Raw genomic sequence first — 22,832 nt, forward strand, 5'->3', positions numbered from 1 at the left:
GTGTGGCACCATAATGGGGCTACTGAATCGCTCCATATATATATATATATATATATATATATGGGTCTCGTTCCCCACCCTAAGCTTTACCCTACACTTTAACAAATGCATTTTGTCCTACATGGGTTAGAAGTTTTGAAATGAGCTGATTTTTGGTGAGGATGATATTTATGGTGAGGAGATCATCCTCACCAAAAATCAGCTCATTCCAAAACTTCTAACCCCATAAAAAATGGTTTACAAAAAATGGACGGTCCACGATTTTTCAACTTGTAAACATGGGGCTAAAAATTTCGGAATAAGCTGATTTTTGGTGAGGATGATCTTATAATCATAGAGATCATCCTCACCAAAAATCAGCCTATTCCAAAACTTTTAACCCATGTAGGACAAAACACGTTTGTTAAAGTGTAGGGTAAAGCTTAGGGTGTCGAACATTTCCCTATATATATATGTATATACCAACACGAAAGACTTCAAGGATCTATAGAGTGAATGTAACACAACACCACCAAGAAATTAAGCTCCAGCCGTGCACCATTCCTATTATGGAGACTTGATCGCATGACTTGTCACAAAGGGAGGTATCCGTTATACCATCACCTATGGTGTATAGTGGATTTTAAGTTGAAAATATATTGTAAAATCTATTTTAATTGTAAAAAATTGAAAAGATATATAAACGTACAATGATAATAATTAAGACAGCAAATCAATGTAAAGAAAACATGAGACAAAATTTCATGATTTAGGATAATATAAATTATGCCATGATGAGATTCTTTCACTATTTTTGTGAAAAAAAATTATAATCTATCAATTGGGAGTTTGATCAAATAGTTGATTCGAAGCGATACATGGCTGATAGCTGTGAACTGCTGAGAGTGGATGGTCCAGAGCAAGAGATCAGGATAATGCATAACTAACTAGCTAGATAGATTAAAAAAAGTTATGTTTTGTGAGTGACTGTAATGGTATCATCATTAAGGCCCACTTCAATATTTGTATCCTAAAAAGCTAAAACTGCAATCGCAATGATTGTTATAATAATCTTACTTACCATCATCAAGGCCCACTTCAATATTTGTATCCTAAAAAGCTGAAACTGCAATGGCAATGATTGTTATAATAATCTTACTTTTTTCATCATAAAGATGACCAACCACAATGAAATTCCGATCTTTTAATTTTTCAAAATCAATCAACTCCAACCATCCATTCATCTTTTAATTCTTTATCATATGCTTTCTCATCACCTCTTGCAATTTCATCTCCCAAACATTATTAAAGTTCATGTTTATGTTGTTTACCCCCTAAAAATTTTAGATCTAACCCTCCATGTTTGGGTGAATATTTGAGATATCCCTATATTTCAAACTGTTGATGTACCATTTGACCGATGTATTCTATAGGACTATAACATAGAAAATGATCGAAATACCCTCATGCACCTTCAATGTCTTACCAGAAACACTTAATTATTTTCCGTCCAACAGCATTTGTATCCATCCTCTTAGATTTTCAAGGTAAAATTTTTTATTTTGTGAATATTGATTCTGTTTCTTTCAGTATTTCTTGTTTCTTTCCTCAAAAGTCCATATTGAACTCTTGATTTGTCTCAAAATCATTTTGTCTCCAACCTTCGGTAGTGGTGATAATAACACCATTTTTTTTCTCGACAATAATTGATTAATTTTTTTAATTTTCACTATTATTCATCTTTTAAATAAGAATAAGTATAAAATATATACACTTTTAATCAATATTGCTACAGAGCTTTGGGCCTTTCTTGTAAGAGATCTTTCATTTACTTCTCAAAGGCTTTAGCCTTCTTTTTTTCTTTTTTATGTTTTGTTGTTAAGCTGGGGATGAAGGGCTCGTCCCTTACAAAGAAGCTTAACTGCAGTGAGTATAGTTGCAACACACTTTATAGTTAAGCTTTAGGAGTGGGGTCCTCATAGTCCCTACATACCTACCGATAAGGGGAAAAAAAAAAAAAAAACCTCCTAGATAATTATGCTAAAGAGCATGCCCATCTCAATGAGTGAAAGCCCAAAAAGCATCCACACTCTTCAATCTGATTCTATTCATTGATTCTAAGGGCTTTGTATATGTCATCAGGTTTTGTAAGTCATCTCATTACAACATTTTTGATCTACAGCGACGGATTTTTCCGTCGCTACAAGGTAATTTTTCCGCCGGTAAAAGTTATTGCGATGATGAGCAACGGAACCAAAGATCCGTCGTTGTTTCCTCCGTCGCTAACTATAGCAGCGAATTATGTATTCCGTTGTTGCAGGTAATACCTTAAGCGGCGGATATTAATATCCGCTGCAATAGGTCGAATTTTTAACAAATAAAATATAATACATATAGCGGTGGATATTAAGATCCGCTGCAATAGGTCAATTTAAAAAATATATATATATAACACATATAGCGACGGATATTAAAATCCACTGCTATACGTTTTTTTTTTTATTTAAAAATTATTATATATCCTTCAAAAACAATATATAAAGACGAATTGTATCCACTGCTGTAATTTTTTTCACATATATATATATATATACATTTAACTTGTGTCCTCCAACCTATACAGATTGAAAACTTTAAAATAAATAATATAAGAGAGCTGCTATTGCCACACTAACTTTTATTAATCCCGCACTAATACATAAGTAAATTACCAAAGAACTGCACATGTTTATAGTTTAAACTAACATCTTTATTCAAGACAGTTCATAATTAGGACTATCTATATGTGGATCCAACCTAGTTCTGGATAAAAGAATACCTGCAAGAACCTTATCTCATCAAGCCATTGCTGAACGGGCATGACTTTATCATTGTCATCCTTCCACTCATTAGCCACAACTGTTGCAATTAATAAATAGCTGACTATATGATTCAACCCATTAACTTCTCATAAGAATTAGATGCAAATATCCACTCACTCAAACTAAATCATCAATCTAACCACCAGTTGTCATCACATTGGTTCACACACGTCTAGTTTATCTTTATACAAGACTCATTAACTATTTGAATATTCATTGGTAATAAAAGCAGAGTAAATATTAAAAAATCAACTGAACTTCAGTATATTAAAAGTAGCCTTGCCTGTATGATTAACAACCATAACTTCAGTATATCCCTGATAAGATTTCATTAAGTCTAGCTTCCCTATCAAAACAGACATGATGATGCAACCATATTATCTTGAATGACATCATTGTTCAGACTCCATGCATGATGATGTACTAACAGATCTGACTCCATAATTAAATGCGAATATGCCTTCTTACAATTAAACAAGTATGTTCAATGAAGATAATTTATATGCATTTCTAGTAAAGAAGTAAAACAGCAGAAAGTACTTGCCTGTTCGATCTCAAAGAACTTCAATAACAACTCATCGGGAATGGACCAGCCAAAGACGCCAAAATTTTCCTTGAGTCTCACCTCATACATGCTCTTAAGCAGTACACTGACACATTTGGATTCCCCAGTGGAGAGCAACCTGTGCAGTTGACTTGCCCAATTTCCCTGCAACCATATTAAGAACTGGATGCTTAAGGACATCGCTCTTGAGCCATGTTATTCCTGGAGAACCCAATAGTGAATACCCCTATAAAAGACCATTGAAAGAAATTTTCACAATTAAGGATAAAATAACAAACAAACTTAATAACTCAAAAGTCCTGTTAAAGCTTGTATACACACAGATAGGTGCACTCCCTTTGATTTACAGAATGCACGTAGCTGCATCTAGTGCCATGCAGGGTGGCATTCAACCTAATTGACGGCAAGAGGCATGCGTGCTACTTCTAACAAATCCCCCAACTTCTTTGATGAAAAATTGCTTACACCAATAGCATGAACCTTGCCAGAATCATACAATTCCTCCATTGCTCTCCATGTACTCGGTGTATCATGTAGGGTGAAGTTTTCAAGATTAAAGCCAACAGAACCCTTTTACATGGAAACTGGCCAATGGATCTACAAGATTTTCACAACCCAGTTGGTTACAATGAAATTCTAAAGGGTCATTAACAAATGTGATATTCAAAGAAGCAATCTCATCTATGGTGATTTCTTTAGGAATAGCTTGCAACTTGGGATTAAGCTTTAAAATACCTTCTTTAATTTTCTTGCTAATTGAATTCTCCATGGTAGATTTTAATTACATATTGCATTTTTTTAATATGTAATAAGGAAACTAGAAATACTTGGTCATTGATGGAAATTTTTTGCTAACACACCAAAAAGAAGCAATGGAACTCAATATTAAGGAAATGGAAGTAAAAAATCCAGAAAATAAGAATCCAACACAAGAATTTGCATCATTGCACATATGAAAATAAAAAACAGTCCTTATAAAGCAAAGTAACCCATTCAAGTACTCACTTGGAGTTTAGTCATGAACCATAAGATAATTGAAGTTTGGTTATATTATTACAATGTCTTCCTCTTTTCTTTGCTATTTTACAATGTTGTTCTCACTGATCAAATATATTGTTCTATTGCTATATTACCTAGAACTAATATATGTCAGCTGAGCAATGTAGATCATGCTCTGTAAAATAGTTTAGTTGATAAATTTTATAGCAAATTTGACTAAATAAAATTTCAGAATAGATTCAATTTTGATCTTTACCTCTTAGAGATTTAAATATAACAATCTTCAAACTTGAGCAATAATTCAGTCCACTTATAAAATGATAAAACTACAAAGTTGAATCCAATTTTGACGAAAAACTTACTTCTTCAACTTAATTGTATAAAAATTGGAAAACAAAGAAAATTGATTGAGAAACAGATGAATTTCTACTGAAAATGAAGCATTTTGCAACAAATTTATATAAGAAGTTAATATTTTTTAACCAAAAACAAAGATTTATGCAAAAAAAAAAAAATTGAGAATTTTGCTTGAAATACCTTTATCCCCAATCACCAACAATAGATTCTTCCAAAACTAAAAAGACCCAATCTTATCCAAATATGAAATTAAAAATGGGAGAAAGCAAACCTTTATAAGCAATTCGATGGATAAAGGAGAAAAACCCTAGGGTTTATTTCTATGGAGGAGCTTAATACCATTAGAAATCGCAGAAATCCCTCCAATAGAAAGATACCCTTAGAAATTGCGGAGTTCCTAATCAAAAATCTTGAAATCGAAGGGTTTCTACTTGAAATCACTGAGAAATATACCCTATAGAGGCGATGATACCCTTTGTAAGAGCTCTAAGAGAAAAATCAAGGAGAGAGAGAGAGAGAGAAAATTCTTCTCTTCATCAACCTTCGAATCATATTTCTTTGAAGCGTTGTGATAGGATTGAAGCATCGATCTCATCAAATCGAACATCCAAAAATTTGACGGCTTATAACACACAAACCATGCCATCGAACTTGGAATTTTTCACTAAGAGAGAACAGAGAGCAAAGAGGGCAGAGTGTGTGTGTGTGTGTGTGTGTGTGTGTGAGAGAGAGAGAGAGAGAGAGAGAGAGAGAGAGAGCAGAGAGACGAAGAGAGACGTCTGAGTTTTTCATGTAAAAAAAAAATTGAATTTTCTTTAGTAGCGGATACGTTTTCTGCTGCTCTATGTATATAATGAGTGGGAAATTATTTAGCATAATTTTTTTAGCGCGTATGAACGGTCCTGTAGCGGCGGATAATATAATCCGCTACTATATTTAATTTTAAAAATAAATCTGAGAGAGAACTCCCTCAATCAAGTTTTTATATTGAAAAATTATACTCTATCACGGTGGAAAATCTAATCCACTAATATATTTAATTTAAAAAAAAAATTAGAGAAAACTCACTAAATCAAGTTTTATATATAGAAAAATTATACTTTATAACGGCAAAAAATATAATCCGTTGCTATATTTAATTTAAAAAAAAAAATAGAGAAAACTCATTAAATCGAGTTTTATATATAGAAAAATTATATTCTATAGCTGCAGATAATATAATCCGCTGCTATAATCAATAAAATTTTTTTTTTTGAGAGAACTCACTAAATCGAGTTTTATATATAGAAAAATTATATTCTATAGCGGCAGAAAATATAATCCGCTGTTATATTCAATTAAAAAAAAATTTATAGAGAGAACTCACTTAATCAAATTTTTTATACAGAAAAATTGAACTCTATAGCGGCGAAAAATATAATCCGCTGCTATATTCAATTAAAAAAATTATGTCAAAATTTTACTCTATAGCGGCGGCAAATATAATCCGCTGCTATGTTCAATTAAAAAAAAATTTATAGAGAGAACACACTAAATCGAGTTTTATACATAGAAAAATTGTATTCTATAGCTGCGGATAATATAATCCGCTGCTATATGCAATTAAAAAAAAATTGATAGAGAGAACCGAGTATTTTATATAAAAAAAAAATGATTTTTTTAGTGGTGGATATATTTTTCCGCTGTTATATACACATGAATAAACTTGAAACTATTTAGTGTGAATTTTTTGCGTATGTGCAGGTCCCTATAGTGACAGATACAAAAATGTATCTATAGAGACGGATAAAACTATCCGCCGTTATAAATCGTCGCTGTAGATCAAAAATGTTGTAGTGTCTTGCAAGCATAGGGAATTTAATAAGAGAAAAAGAAAGAATGCAAGAAAGAAAGAAAGGGGCACTGGTGATTTAGTCTATCATTTACGACTTGAGAAGGAGGAAGTAGACATTCAATTCATTCTAGCTTCTCTTAGTTAATGGTGTTGAGAGTGAGTTCAACGGGATTTGAACCTAGGTCTTGCCATCAACTCTGCCCAAGCTTTTACCACTTAGCTAAGTGGCACCTTCCAATCAGTTCTAGCTAGGTTTTATTCGGAAAAAAGAAGAAGTTAGAAATCCTTTATCACTTATAAAACTATCCTGTTGTACTTTATATGAAAGATATAAAGCATAATGTTTATTTATGTCATCAATCACACTCAACATCATCTAGCGAAATCTTTCACTTTTACCTCCGGGCAGGGCTTTTGCTTCGTTTATTATCCATACCTGACCAAATGGACTGAATTGCATTAAAGGTAGAAATGAGAAAAAAAGAAAAGAATCCTCAAAGGTGCAGAAGATACACCACATTATTATTGATGTATTTCATCCAAATTACAGGTTGGGGAAGATCAGTTTAGTTGAATCAGAGATCACATTTTGAATCTTTTTTTATTTGGCAAAGTTTAGGCTGATTAAATTTTATTATATAAAAAGATACTTATTGTTCTTGAAACCACATACAAATTTTTAATTAAATGAGTTTTTAATGTATCTTATAAACCTTCCCTTATGCAATACATTTTATCCTCAAACACACAATACACATGTGATTTAAAGATACAATACTTTTTAATATAAAACATGAAAGGTTTAAAGTTTTTGCATTCTAGCCTAACCTAGAAAAAGGTGAAGCATTCTAAGCCAACAATAAAAGCCACCCTCACACCCGAAAACTACTGTAAAAGCAATACAATAATACAGTGTTTATATAACTAAACTAACAAAAAAGAAAGAATGGAAAGGAAACAAGAAAAGGGCCTATGGAATCGTGGTCATAGTCATCTTTATTGAATACCCTACAAATAGTTGTCCATGATTTGTTGGTATTGAAAGCAACAACCATTAGACATAAAAGATAAATCTAAGAATCCCACGTCAAGATTATGACTGTCAGGGATCCTTTAGGGAATACTGTTACTTTCAAATCTATATAAATATATCTAATACCACTAACTCACTTAGATCAAACTAATATTGTTTTTCTTCCTTCTCCGTAGTTTGTTGTTTCTTATGTATCTTCTTTCTTGCAAGAACTTGAGGAGAAATTCTCTCAGTTTTATTCACTGAATCTCTGAGAGAGACAAAAAATGAGTTCTTCAGAGGAGAAAGAATTAGATAAAGGAAAGATGGGTAGGAATGCAAAGCACTCTATAGCAGTAATTTTCAGATATGCTGATTGGGTTGATGTTTTGCTAATGTTTTTGGGTACTGTTGGAGCTATTGGAGATGGGATGTCTACAAACTCTTTGTTAGTCTTTGTTAGCCGTCTTATGAATAGTTTAGGGTATGGTAAGACAGGAGGGAATCATTTGAATTTCATGGATGAGGTTGAAAAGGTTTTAATTCAAAACCCTATATGAATAGTTTTTCATTTTTCTTGCTTCTCTTATCTTTTTATTAATTCTCATTCTTGTTGGGATGTTCTTAGTGTGTTTTGAACTTTGTTTACATGGGATTAGGGGTTATGGTGGTGGCTTTTATGGGTAAGTTCTAAATCCATATATTCTTTTTTTCGTTTGTTTCATATATATTCTTAAGATAAATGCATATAGATTAATGTGAAATGGGTTTTAGACTAATGTTAGTAAAGGATATTTGCAGAAGGTTATTGTTGGAGTCGGACCAGTGAACGGCAAGTGCTGAGGATTCGATATAAATATTTGGAAGCTGTACTTAGACAAGAAGTTGGGTTCTTTGAATCACAAGAAGCAACTACTTCAGAGATAATCAACAGCATATCCAAGGATACTTTGCTCATACAAGAGGTTTTGAGTGAGAAGGTACTAATCTCGACTCCTATCATCACCATCATCATCATCAACAAAAGCATCAAAATCATGTTCTCTCGTATATGATACTATTAATTCGCTAAGATAAAATAAAACTAAAAACAGTGTGGGAAACTTAAAGCCAACTGAGATTCTCCTTGGAACAAGAAGTTAATTTATTACAATCTTAAAGTGTTAAACATGTCCAATATCATGTCATTAATTAGTTCATTTTTCATCCATGCAAATGTGGAATTTTAATAAAAAGACTAGAATTTGTGCAAAGAAGAAGAGAGGGCATACATTACACGTTTTGGATTCTGAAAAGAAAGTTCTTCTTTCTTCTTGGGGCATATCATACAATGAAGAAAAGTTCCTGCATATTTTATACTTGGATGCATAGGTCGCTAATGAATCATCTACTCAGTTTCCTTCTTTGAAAACATGAGTAATCACCCCATTGAAGTTCTGAAGATTGGATGATGCTTGTTTCAACTAGTACTATTTGATTGTTCAAGCGAAACCACCACTTGTTAGGACCTCAAAAAGAAGCATATATAGAATCTATTTCTACTACGAGATTTTGCTACATTTTTTATATTCTAGATGACCCATAGAATACACCATTGATTTTCCACCCAGAGCAATGTTGTTGTTGAGATTTAATAGCTTGGAACTCCATCTAAGTATTGAAATAATTTAATAAATTCTTTGAAACACCTTCGAAGACAAACTAAATTCCTCCCAACTTTTTTAGCAAATAGGCATTAGAAAAGATTCTCAAGCATCTCCTGAATTGAACACCTAATAGTTACTGGTTACCCAACCATACACACCCTAAGGTCTAAGTAGACGATTCGAGAATTGGGGGGGGGGGCTAGTCCTTTTTACAATATATGTGATGCAGCGAGCATCTATCCTCTTCAATATGCTTTTTCTCTGCTGATTGCATTAAATCAACAAAGATGTGAGATCTAATGTTGTTTCTTTCTAAATCGTCAAGTTTCCCTTTTAGATTCAAAAATCCATCAGGAAGGTCTCTAAAAATGATTGAGGTGCCATGAGAGCGCCAGTACGGATCATCTTTGGCGATCTGCGCCATGCTAAAGATGATCTTGTCTTTGAGGCTCAGTATGGATTGCAGTTCTCTCTCCATCTTCAGAATATTGTTTTTCTGCCTGCAGGAGAAAATTTATAGGTACTTGCCCTGGTAGAATCTTATAATTGCTCACTGATTCTACTATATCATGTCCAAGTTTACTTGATGCAAGTTTTCCTTCTGATAAGCCATTCATAATTGAGAGAGAGAGAGAGAGAGAGAAGTGAAAACTCCCAACTTAGGATGTAAATCAATAGGAATAGACAGTATGGGATATCCTTACCATGTTTCTCATATGTGAAATGGACATGAAGACTTCTTGTGTTTAGCAAATATAATGAAATTTTGTGTAATCCAAGTCCCGCCACCCATGGCCCACACACTCCACCTTTCCTAATTTGTGTTTGGTGGTTGTGGCAGGGGGAGCAGACCTCTATAGCACTTTTTTCTTGTAGCTCTTAACCAAGGTTGAGAGAGCACCACAACAAGCAGACACAAAAATCCAGTCGTTTGTAATTGGGAGTCTAGTGGCTGTCTATTTTCAAAGTCTTGGATTAAGTTAAAAAAAGTTATTTAATTTTAGTTTTTCTTTTTAAAATTTGATCTAGGCCATGATCCTTGGATGGCTGAGATGTTGGATTTTTCGAACGTGGTTCTTTATTGGCTACGGAAATAGAGCTACAAGAAAATAGTGTTAGAAAGGATTTGTCCTTGGGGAAGGTTATTATTTATTTATTTTTTCTGATTGGTAAATTAGGGTTAAGGGATCCCACTCTTTTATTAAAATTTTATCTTCAAGAATAATTAAAAATTACATCATCATAAATTATTCTCACAAACTCTTGAAGAATAGCATTAGCCTCCTCTATTACATAGAATTCACATCCAAAGGTTATAAGATGAGCAAGAAAATCAGCATCCCCTTTTACTTCGCTCTTGTAGAACTCCAAGAAGCATGTACTAAAAGTATTTTTCAAGTGGTGAATCTGCTTCACCAACTCCGTGTTCTTCCAAGATACTTGGAGCTCACCTTTAATTCCCGCCTAGCTGATGCAAATTTCATTGCTTTCTAATATTGTTGTTCAACGGAGATAATGCCATTATCCAATATTGCATTGAAGGTTACAAAACCTCTTAATTAGCATTCATTTTTTTCGAAATTTTCACTGTACACATGTACCTCCTATATTTTCTGAGGAATAACATGATGATAATGACATTTTTTTTTCCTAAGCAAGCGAATTAAATTTGGAAATATAATGGCATTTTTTGGATTAGAACAAGACCACCCCGATTTCCCTTAAGGAAAATGATAATGAAATGCTAGAACTAAGATTGTTTCCTTTTGTGGTGAAACTATAGTGTAAATTTGGCTGAACTTTTTCTTCTTGCAGGTGCCCATATTTTTTATGCATACATCCGTGTTTGTCTCAGGAGTTGCATTTTCAATTTACTTTTCATGGAGGCTCGCCTTGGTTGCCTTTCCTCTGATGATTCTGCTAATCATTCCTGGAATACTTTATGGAAAATACCTTCTTTATCTATCAAAGAAGTCTTACAATGAATATAGTAAGGCAAACACCATCGTAGAACAAGCTCTTAGCTCAATCAAGACCGTCTACTCTTTTACAGCGGAAAGGAGTATATTGGAGAGATATTCTATGATATTGGATAGAACAGTCAAGCTGGGAATCAAGCAAGGCATTGCGAAAGGAATAGCTGTAGGGAGCACTGGGCTTTCATTTTCCATATGGGCTTTCCTTGCTTGGTATGGAAGTCGATTGGTAATGTACAGAGGAGAGAGTGGAGGAAGGATTTATGCAGCTGGGATTTCCTTTGTCATGAGTGGACTGTATGTATACTTAATTTCCTTACTCTCATCAACTTTTCCTTTTTGAATTTCTATCTTTTTATTCATTCAATTAAATTTTTGATAATATGGATATAAGAAATCTTTTTTATCTTCTTCTCTGAAAACAAAATCTTCTGAACCTCAAATCCTAGGTAATACCACTAAGGCAATAAAACTAGCTAAATGAACACACAAGAAAATAAAATTTATGACCCCAAAGAGATATGTTCTTAGCTTTCCACATCAATAACACCTACGAATTTCTAGTTCATCTGCTAGGTTCGTGTCATTAATATTGGAGTTTAGATGATACCTTTGGTTCAAACCTCGGAAGGCACAACTTGGGAAAAGGCCTATGTGGGGGCCCAAAAAGAAGGGTACCATAGTGAAGCCACCACAAAGTGGGCATCGTGAGTGTTAGTGGAAAAGGTTTAGCAGACTAAACCTTCACACTTTAGGTTTGGGAGACGCCACAATTCATATAATTTTATGGTGTAAATAACACCCTAAAATATAACTTTTTTCAAATCAATTTTTGTTTAAAAGTGACTTCAAACAGGTTTTAACCATGAGAATTGGTAAGGAAGTTCGTTTGAAAGATGATGAAGGTATTAGGCACCCCATCCTACCAACCAAGTTGGTGGTTACCTATGAATTGGTTAAATGAGAGGAAATTAGGCTACTTTTTAATAGTACATTTGTAAATGAGAGGATGATATATCTTTGTCCAATTTATGACTTTCTAGGTGTGTGAGTGCATGATATTGTCTAGATGAAATATTTCCACTAGTTAGGATTTTTGTATTTGTCTAGAGTTGATAGTGACAACCCTCATGCATGGGTGCAGTACTCTTGAATTTAGCATTTAGATGAAGGTATGTGTGTAATGTAAATGTACTCAAGATTGGGCTAAAATCTTGCGGGTATGAGTTTGAGAGACATTCATGACTAAGAGCATTTCTTGCAACCTTTACCATTTTTATGCCTTAAACTCTATGGATGCTTGGGATGAATGTATGCCAACTGGAAGATGGTTGGTATTCCATTATGGACTTACACCGGTGGGGGATCACCTCATAAGAGGGTATACTCCTTAACCTTATTTTGCCATTATGAAGTCTTAATTGCATGAATAATGATGCTAACATGTTTAGTATGCCTCAAACTATGTGGTGTATGCAAAAGGCTTCAAAGAAGCTTATTGTGGAATTATGATGGTGGGAAATACCTCATGAAGGCTATACTCCCTAATCTCATCTTACCAATGGAAATGCTTACACTATATGAACATTAACATGGATACCATACTTACATTACATGGTTGGGCTTCTAAAGAGGTCCTAGAGGGTACTATTAATCCTTTCTTCTGATTCCTAATCTTGCTTTCAATTTTCGGGTGGATTTACTGTTGTACTAGTTAATATAGGAGCTTGAGTTAATTTAGGCTCTAATGCAAGAAAAAATAAAATAGAATGCGGGAGGTAGGAGTGCGGAGGGGGATGCAAGTAACGAAAAGAATGAAACTAAAACATAACTCCTATGTCATTCTTCTTCTTCTTGGATATTCAAACTCGTCTTCAAAATGGTAGGAGAGGAAGTTGGACAGAGTTTAGGGGTATTGGAGACTCTTAAGACAAGAATTGGATAAAATTTTGTGAGGAGAGAAAGATTGGTCATTAAGCCTTGGGAACCTCCTCTATTTTATAGGTTTTTCAAGGCCCCTGGGCATATAATAGTCCAAAGACAACAAATTCAAGTTATTCACAAAAGTCTTTAAGGGTTTGACCTTGGTTACTCTTCATCAAAGAGGCCTTGATGGTCGTTATTTACACCTTAAGGAATCTTACCAAAGAAAAGGATCAAAGACTAAGTGTATTTATCTCTCTCCAGATCTCTTGAGAATTCTTTGAGGAATAGGGTTGTCCATGCCATTGGGAAGAGTTCATATTTCATAAAAACCTTGATGATGGCATAGAGTTATACACAAAGGAGAGGTCTTACTGGTCAGTTATCTTTTCAAGAGTTTTACCAATTTGGGGTTAAGAGGGTAATTGCTCCTTAAGATTTTTATAGAATTCTTTAAGGGATAGAGGGTTCCAACTTGGACAAATTTTAAAGATAGCATTGATAAAAGTCAAGAATTTGTCCATGCAATGAGGGTCATAAGGGTCAATTACCTCCTATTGTCTCTTAACAACTTGAGGTTAAAGAACTAATTGGAAAAAGGAAACTACAATTGATGATGCCTAGATTTACAACAAGACCTTAGTGAAACTTCACTCATAATTGATGGGTAGGGAGTGGGTGATTCACTTTCTTTCGTTCAAGACAAAGGTGTTGAAAGGGTGTTTAAGGGGCAGTTAACGTGTAAAAACACCTTAACAAAATCTCTAATCACATGGGGGCATTGATCCAAAAATACTAGAAAACAAATTAGTACGTACACAAGCCAAGAACCTGTGCAACTTTGCATTGCTTCATGCTCAATGCACGGACAAGGGAAAAAAATGATGGCTTCCTTGTCCTAGGGACAGATTAGGCTCTTTCTAGCCTGGTCCATGTCTAGGCCCAGACTGGCCTATTTTTTGGTCGCATAAGTAGTGTACATCCAGTAATCAACTACCATATAGATTCAAGACATCTTTCACTACAATTAAAACTGGAGTTTACAATGCATTACTAATTAAAAATGTTTAGACAAGCATGCATCCAAGTTCTTGCTTGTGTCAATAATTTTTGTACGTAATGTGCTTATAATATATTCAAGTCGACATGCTTCAGCAAAAATATAATTCAAGTCGACATGCCTACCATTTTACTTGTGTGTAACAGTAACGGGTATGCCCACAAATATTTGTAAATATTATGGACATATAGAATATAATCTGCCTAGTTTAGCCCAAAAAAATAAAAAGAAGTATTTGTATGAATGTCACGCATGTATGCGCATGTGTATGTACATGCATGTATCATTCTCCATTGATTATCTTGCACTTAAATATTCGAGAAAAACTCCACAATTATCTTTTGTCGATCATAACTAGAGCTTGTAAATGTAATGCAGATCTCTGGGAATGGCTCTTCCTGATATTAAGTATTTCACAGAAGCTTCAGTCGCTGCAACCAGAATCTTTGACAGGATTGATCGTATTCCAGAGATTGATGGGGAGGACAAAAATGGTCGAGTGTTGGACCATGTTCATGGTGAACTTGAATTCAAGAATGTGAACTTCACGTACCCTTCTCGACCTGACATTGTTGTCCTCAAAGATTTTAATATCAGGGTTCAAGCTGGGAAGACAGTGGCACTTGTGGGTGCTAGTGGGAGTGGAAAGTCCACTGCTATGGCATTGGTGCAACGATTTTACGATGCAGATAATGGAGTAGTGAGGATCGATGGCATCAACATAAAAATGCTGCAATTGAAATGGCTAAGAGGGAAAATGGGTCTTGTTAGTCAAGAACATGCACTCTTTGCGACATCAATAAAAGAAAATATCATGTTTGGGAAACTGGATGCAACCATGGACGAAATAATTGCAGCAACCATGACTGCTAATGCCCATAACTTCATAAGACAGCTTCCAGATGGGTACGAAACCAAGGTGAGTGAAGGGTATCTGGTTATTTAGACATTAATTAGATCACTTAAATCTGCAATAAAATTATTACCTAGAGCTAGCATAGAGGAGCATCTTAGGTGAATTTTATCATGTTATAATGACATATAATGACGGTTATTTGGTTTATTTCATGCACTTTCATATAATGCCCCTCCATTCTCTAATAAGAAGTAGAATACCAAGTTCCACACTGATAGCTAGTGATTCGGTGTAATACATGCCAAATGATATACATATCTCATGAAAATTGAGAAGACATCCAAGTTTAATAAATAAGGTATTTTTTTTTTATAATTATGAGAGAGGATTAAATAGCAATATTTAGTTTCTAATTCTATGAATTATTCTTGTAAATTTGGGGAAATCTTTAGTAATGAATAGTATAGATCCAACAAAGAAAATCAAGGCCAATGTTAATTTAGGATTACTACAGGCCAAATTAAGAGATGAGGATGGGGCTTGTGATCAAATACCTTTTTTTTTCCTTCAAAAGAAAAAAAAAAGAAGAAAAGAAGAAGAGAAAGTCATAGATCTTCCCTTCCATTGAAAAATTGAGCATGAGACTCTCCGTTATAGATACTTGAATAGGGGTAGTAGAAATGTAAATAGCTTGGCTTATCGTTTTGCTTATCGTGGGTATCCCCAGTACCCTTCGGTGAGAGTAATCCCACTGTCACACTCACCGCCCCCTCAGAATATCCTACATGCAACTGGTTGATTTGAGGGACAACTGGAACTGGAGGGTGGCACCAAGGAATTCATTGCTTCGTGGGGTTTCAAACACTTGACCTACCTTCCTGAGGAGCTTATCAAGGCTTGGCTTGCCACTAGGTCAACCCCTTGGGGCTATGTCATAAGGTATGTTTTGTACTAGCCACCTGCAGGTTGCAGGTTGTGAAAGATAATTTGAGTAGCAACACTAGAATACTGCTTAAGCCACGACAATGATGAGTTGAAATGCAACTAAATTATGGAAATAGGATCACAGGGAATGCAATTGAGTTATGAATACGGGTAGGGTACTGAGCCTTATAATAATAATTATTATTTTCAAAGAACGATTTAACTAGAGAAAACCACTTTAATTTCTTAAAGATGTTAGTTTTAAAATGGAATGTTTTATGGATAAAAAGGCACCATCAACTTCCAAATTAATATTTGAAAGTCTTGAGAGGCTTGTGAAAACATATATTTTGCACTTTGTTGTTTATTTATACATATTCTGCATGCTATCTACTAATTAAGGCTCTAAAGAATTAACATTAACATTTACTGATCATGTTGCAGGTTGGTGAGCGCGGAGCACTTTTATCAGGAGGACAAAAGCAACGGATAGCTATTGCTAGAGCGATAATCAAGAACCCAGTGATTCTCCTCCTTGATGAAGCCACCAGTGCCCTTGATTCAGAATCTGAAACATTGGTCCAAAATGCTCTCGATCAAGCTTCCATGGGAAGAACCACACTGGTACTATATATCCTTTTCTTTCATGGTGGCAAGGCTAGTTTATGTATACAAATGTACATAATATTAGTACAACTCTTGCTTGAATTGGCTTTAGACAAAATGAAATTGAGGAACAAGTTTTGTTTAGCCAATCCCAAATCTTTGCAATAAGGATGTATTATTGTATTAGTTATGCAATGGTCATTAACTCTCATAACTTTGGATGAATTAATTCATTATATTAGAATTATTTGCTCATTGTTGTATTCCACTTTTTACCAATATTGATGATCAGGTTGTTGCCCACAAGCTCTCCACAGTAAAAAATGCAGATCAAATCGCAGTCGTTAGTGGTGGCAGCATCATTGAGATTGGTTCTCACAATGATCTAATTAACAAAACAAATGGCCATTATGCAAAACTAGCAAAATTGCAAAGGCAATTCAGCTACGATGATCAAGAACAGGGCTCCGAATTTCGTGTTTCTTCCATCACAAAAAGCAGTGCTAACAGCGTAAGCATGACAAAATTGAGCCCAGCTTCCTTTGCCTCCTCATTGCCTGCCGACAACACATCTTATCCTCCTCCATCATTCACCCGACTTCTATGTTTGAACTCTCCGGAATGGAAGCAAGGTCTCATGGGTTGCCTCTCTGCGATCTTATTCGGTTCCGTACAGCCCATTTACGCTCTAACCATCGGTGGCATGATATCGGCATTCTTCCTTGAAAACCACAATGAGATGCAGGCTCGTATTCGTACCTTCTCTTTAATTTTCTCATCCCTCTCAGTTGTCTCAATCCTTACAAACCTCTCACAACACTACAATTTTGCATATATGGGCGAGTACCTTACGAAAAGAATCCGCTTGAGAATGCTTGAAAAGATCCTCACCTTCGAGACGGCTTGGTTTGATGAAGAGGACAACTCTAGTGGTTGCTTGTCTTCTAGATTAAGCAATGAAGCTTGCATGGTTAAGTCACTAGTGGCTGATAGGGTTTCCCTACTAGTGCAAGCATCTTCAGCAGTGATCATAGCCATGGTTATGGGCCTAATCATTGCTTGGAAGCTCGCTATAGTAATGATTGCTGTTCAACCTTTAATGATTCTATGCTTTTATACGCGAAAAGTTCTACTCTCTAGCATCTCGTTGAATTTCATTAAAGCTCAACATCAAAGCACACAGATTGCAGTAGAAGCAGTTTATAACCATAGGATTGTCACTTCTTTTGGAAGTGTAGGAAAGGTTCTCAAGATCTTTGATGAAGCACAGGAGGATGCAAGGGGCACAGCAACGAAGAAATCATGGTTGGCTGGTATTGGGATGGGAACAGCACAGTGCCTCACTTTCATGTCTTGGGCTTTGGATTTCTGGTATGGGGGGAAACTAGTGGAATTGGGGCAGATATCGGCTGGAGATGTCTTCAAGACTTTCTTCATATTAGTGAGTACTGGTAAGGTTATTGCTGATGCCGGGAGTATGACGACTGATCTTGCAAAGGGATCGACTGCCGTTGCATCTGTATTCGAGGTGCTTGACCGCCAATCCCTCATCCCTGGGTCTTACCAGGTAATATATATTATATATTCCACTTTTATTGCAATTTTTTTTAACTTTCATGTACTATTTTGGGTAAATTACCATGTCGTGAGCCAAATTTGACGAAATTACGATTACGGCTAGCTGTTCATTTTTTTACCAAAACATGAGCGTGCGGAATCACAGGTTTTTCAAGTGATGAACTCTCAGGTTTTAGCCCTTTTAATGCAATAGGGTGGGGGCCTCTGTAGCCCTAGGTTACCAATAAATAAAAAAAGATTTCTCAGGTTTAAAGTGACAATTTTGCAGATTTGTTCCCCTGAAATGGCAGTCTCACTGGTTTACATAGTGACGATCTTGCTAAAAGTAGTAAACCTGTGAGATTTTCACTTTAAACTGTGAGATTGTCACTTTAAAACCCGCGAGATTTTCTCATTCATGTTTTGTTAATTAAATGAATAGTGACCTGGAATCAGAATTTAGTCAAAAATTGATCACGTTTTGGCAAAAATTCCCATTGTTTGATGCGGGGTTTCACTCCTGCAAAATGTTTACTTGATTCGATAAATTATTAATGAAATATTTGGACTGGGCATCAATTAGGTGGGCGATGAATCCAATGGAAGGAAATTGGGGAGAATTACTGGTGCAATAGAGATTAAGCAAGTGGATTTTGCATACCCTAATCGACCTGATTGCCTAGTATTGCAGAAGTTCTGCTTAGATGTGAAGGCAGGTATGAGCATTGGTCTAGTTGGAAAAAGTGGGTGCGGCAAGTCAACAGTGATCGGATTGATTCAGAGGTTTCATGATGTTGATAGAGGGATGGTGAAGGTGGATGGTGTGGATATAAGGGAACTCGACATTGGATGGTACAGAGGGCACACAGCACTCGTTAGCCAAGAGCCTGTGATCTATTCGGGAAGCATACGGGATAACATTATTTTTGGAAAGTTCGATGCATCCGAGAGTGAAGTAGTAGAGGCTTCTAAAGCGGCTAACGCACACGACTTCATCTCGTAAGTAACCTACCATTATATCTTACTCCACAACTGTTAATTCTCTTTAAAAGTTATTACAAGTTTTTCAAGAAAGAAGATTTCAGTTCTTATCATCATCTGATCATAATTGAACAATGGTGACGACTGATGAGTGGGGCAAATATAATATGTTAATTGGTCTCTATCTGAGCAAAAGGACAGCCTCATTCATCATCATAGTGGGAAAACTTATGCTATACACTACGTGTCCCCTATTTGTGATAAACAAAGAACAATTACACTTAAAAACAAAATTCACAATATGAGACTCTGAATGGATTGGATTTGGCGTCAATTTCGAACTGATAGGGTAAGAGTGAAATATGCTTTTTTGGAATCCTAATATTTTGATGCAAATTCAAACTTATAATAATCTAATCAGATTATTTGGTATACAAATATTTTAGGGTAATTTTGAGGTACACCTTAAGATTCACCTGAAATATCTGTCAAGTGTATATTTTCCTCCAGTCTTGGGTGTGTCATACCCTAGTTAAGTCCTGTGATCCTCTTATATCCAACAGATTGGTCTTTTAGAGTAGTTGGTTGGTTAACATGGTATCGGAGCGCTTGGTTTGTATAGATCACATGTTCTATTCTTTCCACCCTCTTATGAGTGAAGGGGAGTGTTGACTAAATATTTTCCTCCACTCTTGGGTGTGTCATACCCCAGTTAAGTGCCGTGACCCTCTTATGTTTATAGTTCTCCCCTACTCCTACAGACAGTCTTTTTGACTAGTTGGTTGGTTAACAGTATCATCGTCATCGTCAGCTGGATCAGGTCCTTTGTCATTCCAGATCTTTGATTCATGCGTCAAATTATCAGATAGGATTCAATTTCCGACATTATCGAAACTTTTGACACGTATACCATGAAATGCATCAGGTCCCGGTGATGCATTCTAACATATACATGTCATAATATGTGTGCATTTGTCGTGAAATTTATAACATATCAAAGTTTTTTTTTTTGACTTGTTACCAATGTAGATCATTAAATGATGGGTATAAGACAGAATGTGGGGAGAGAGGAGTGCAGTTATCAGAAGGACAGAAGCAGAGAATTGCAATAGCGAGAGCGATCATACGGAACCCAACAATACTTTTACTTGATGAAGCTACAAGTGCTCTTGATTTGCAGTCAGAGCAAATCGTCCAGGAGGCCTTGGATCGGATCATGGTAGGAAGGACCACTATTGTGGTGGCACATCGACTCAATACCATTAAGAAGCTCGACTCAATAGCATTCGTTGCAGAAGGGAGGGTGCTGGAGCGTGGAACCTACCCACAGCTCAAAAGCAAGAAAGGGGCCTTCTTCAACCTTGCTAACCTTCAAAAATAACTCTTATTATCTTATCTCTCCTTTTTAGATGCTAAGTCATAATAATTGGAAAAGAATAATAATACTTTTCATGTACTACCTTATCAATCATATAAAGGCTAGATCATCTCAATTTAGCATATACATAACCGATTCATCTTTGTTAGGATGGGCATGCAGAGCTGGGTTGCCAATGGTTCCGGCAAAATACTAATTAAATATTTTTATAAATAATAAATTCTATTAAAATCTCTAGTACGTGGTCCTAATTTAAAAATAGGGTCCATAAAAGTTGCTAATCATAAAGTTTAAGGTTCCATCTTAATATTGATTTGATTTTGTTCTATTATTATTATTATATCTTTAAGAAAAATAGATGTTGAATGAAAAAATGGAGGGACAAACCCTTAGTTTACAAGCCTAACAGTAGGCAGAGATAATAATCTCCTTTAAAAAGTTATTTTACATGAAATGGGAGATCCTTACACTATGTGAAAAAGGCTCATATTTGATGGTCTTAGCCCGTCAAATTTTGAGAATTTTGACAGACCCTCACGTCAAATATGCCCGTCAAATATTCTCTTGTATATATATATATATTTTTTTTGGCAGTCCTGGACTATCAAATTATTGGAGAATGGGCTTAAAAAAAATATAAAAACATCCATAGAATATGACCATCAAATTTGAAGGTTTAACAAACAATAGCACAGTCCTCTAATTCACCAATCACAATGAACGAAATAATAATTAAAAAAATCAGAAAAATAAAAAACAAAAGAAAAATCATAGAATAAGAATATGATGGGCATCCGTATCGACCATAAAAATCAAAATAGATACTCATTTGGTTGTCACGTAATACGAAGTGATAATTAAAATCATAAAAATTTGGTTTCTATCAATTAAGCAAGAAAGCTACCACAACTCATAGGCACCAAACAGACTATCAAGTTGTTACACATGTTACACACCCTTTGGTTGCTTACATCCTATACATGATTCACCACAATGTAGGGACTAGCATACATGGTTTTACACACACACGCACACACAAATATGCATATTCTGTAGTCATCAATAAAATCCTCAAACTGTTATCGTACAACTCTTGTAAGGAGTGACTCAATAATCACATTGTCTCCTTAGTAAAGACTAGGCAGACTCTTGCAAACCCCCATTTTGTTGTACAGATGGTATTGCTGGTTTGTAACTCTTCAAAATTGAAAGAAAATTATAATCTGGAAGTTTCTCTGCCAAGACAAATAATTCTACTCGTGAACACTGTAACCGATTTAAGTCATTAGGTAATTTTGTAGAAAATATTACAAAGGCTAATAGGTCTAAATTGAACAAAAGAAGTAGGTACCTCAACTTGCATTGTCCATGCTGATGCGTATGATTTATGCTAGTAAGTGCACTAATCATTTCAAGTAATAATATAAGATATCGTTCCCACGAGGATTAAGTTACTAAGTACCAAAAATAATCACCTAAATTACTATTTGATGAATCGAGAATTGTAGAATTGCAAATTTAAAATAACAATGAAACAAGAAAGAATGGATTCTTATGGATTAAAAATCTAGGGTTTTCGACTTCACTACAGATACTCCTATGTAATTGATTATTCAAAGTAATACCTGCTTTGCCTTATTTGGAGGTTTAATTCCCTAAACCAACTAGTGTTTTCTCTCGAAATATACTAGATTACTCCTTAAAATATTAACGCAGCACATCTCTATGTGAATTTAAATACCAAAGAGTCATAAAATCTATGGAATTATTGTAAATTGAATTACTAACCTCTTAGAACATGCTAAAGTACCTCTACCGTTCATTCATTCCAACGTGATCTATTTTATTGATCTAACCTAGATTCTAATTCTCATTACAAACCTAGATCAATAAATCAATCAAAACTTTGGCCTTCAGATTAGATTTGATAGCATTAAACTCAAAATAAACACACAAATAAGTAATTGCAAAACAAGGAATTAAATTTGAATAAAACAACTACGAAATTGTATCTGAGTTACATCTCAACCCTAGAAACGAAATTTAGTTCATAACGAAATATGAAACAAACATCTTGAAGTTAAACGTAGAAGAAAGGAAGAATAAACCAGTAAAATTCAAGATTTTCGTAGCAATCACTTGATCTCCTCTCCCTCTTCTTCTCTAGCCTCCAAGATATCCACAAACCCTAAAAAGTCAACTACTTATAGCCTCCATACGTTCTGAATACAATTAGGGTTCAATCCCCTTTAAATCGGATCTAAACAATATAATAACAACACGAGACGAATTGCAGAAAACGAGATCACGCACGCGCT

The 22,832-nt window shown here is 35.0% G+C and overlaps 1 protein-coding gene and 1 pseudogene across 2 annotated transcripts; one reads left to right on the forward strand and one right to left on the reverse strand.

Moving 5' to 3' along the window:
• Window positions 1-3,117: 3,117 nt before the first annotated feature.
• LOC147393150 (NADPH-dependent aldo-keto reductase, chloroplastic pseudogene) lies at window positions 3,118-4,174 on the reverse strand (annotated as a pseudogene). The gene is made up of 3 exons (XR_015181949.1): window positions 4,058-4,174; window positions 3,727-4,002; window positions 3,118-3,631 (listed from the first exon to the last, which is right to left on the reverse strand). The product of XR_015181949.1 is annotated as an NADPH-dependent aldo-keto reductase, chloroplastic pseudogene (transcript).
• Window positions 4,175-7,812: 3,638 nt separating this feature from the next.
• On the forward strand, window positions 7,813-20,690 carry LOC147393151 (putative ABC transporter B family member 8). Its single transcript, XM_086456335.1, has 9 exons — window positions 7,813-8,143; window positions 8,236-8,290; window positions 8,409-8,587; window positions 11,069-11,526; window positions 14,591-15,131; window positions 16,437-16,616; window positions 16,891-18,165; window positions 18,739-19,154; window positions 20,166-20,690. Exons 1-9 carry the CDS (start codon window positions 7,895-7,897, stop codon window positions 20,515-20,517), a joined length of 3,705 nt encoding a protein of 1,234 aa, XP_086312461.1. The 5' UTR covers window positions 7,813-7,894; the 3' UTR covers window positions 20,518-20,690.
• The last annotated feature ends 2,142 nt before the right edge of the window (window positions 20,691-22,832 follow it).

Source organism: Akebia trifoliata, chromosome 10 (assembly GCF_017979445.1).
Source record: "Akebia trifoliata isolate Shusen 1 chromosome 10, ASM1797944v1, whole genome shotgun sequence".
NCBI classification, from domain to species: Eukaryota; Viridiplantae; Streptophyta; class Magnoliopsida; order Ranunculales; family Lardizabalaceae; genus Akebia; species Akebia trifoliata.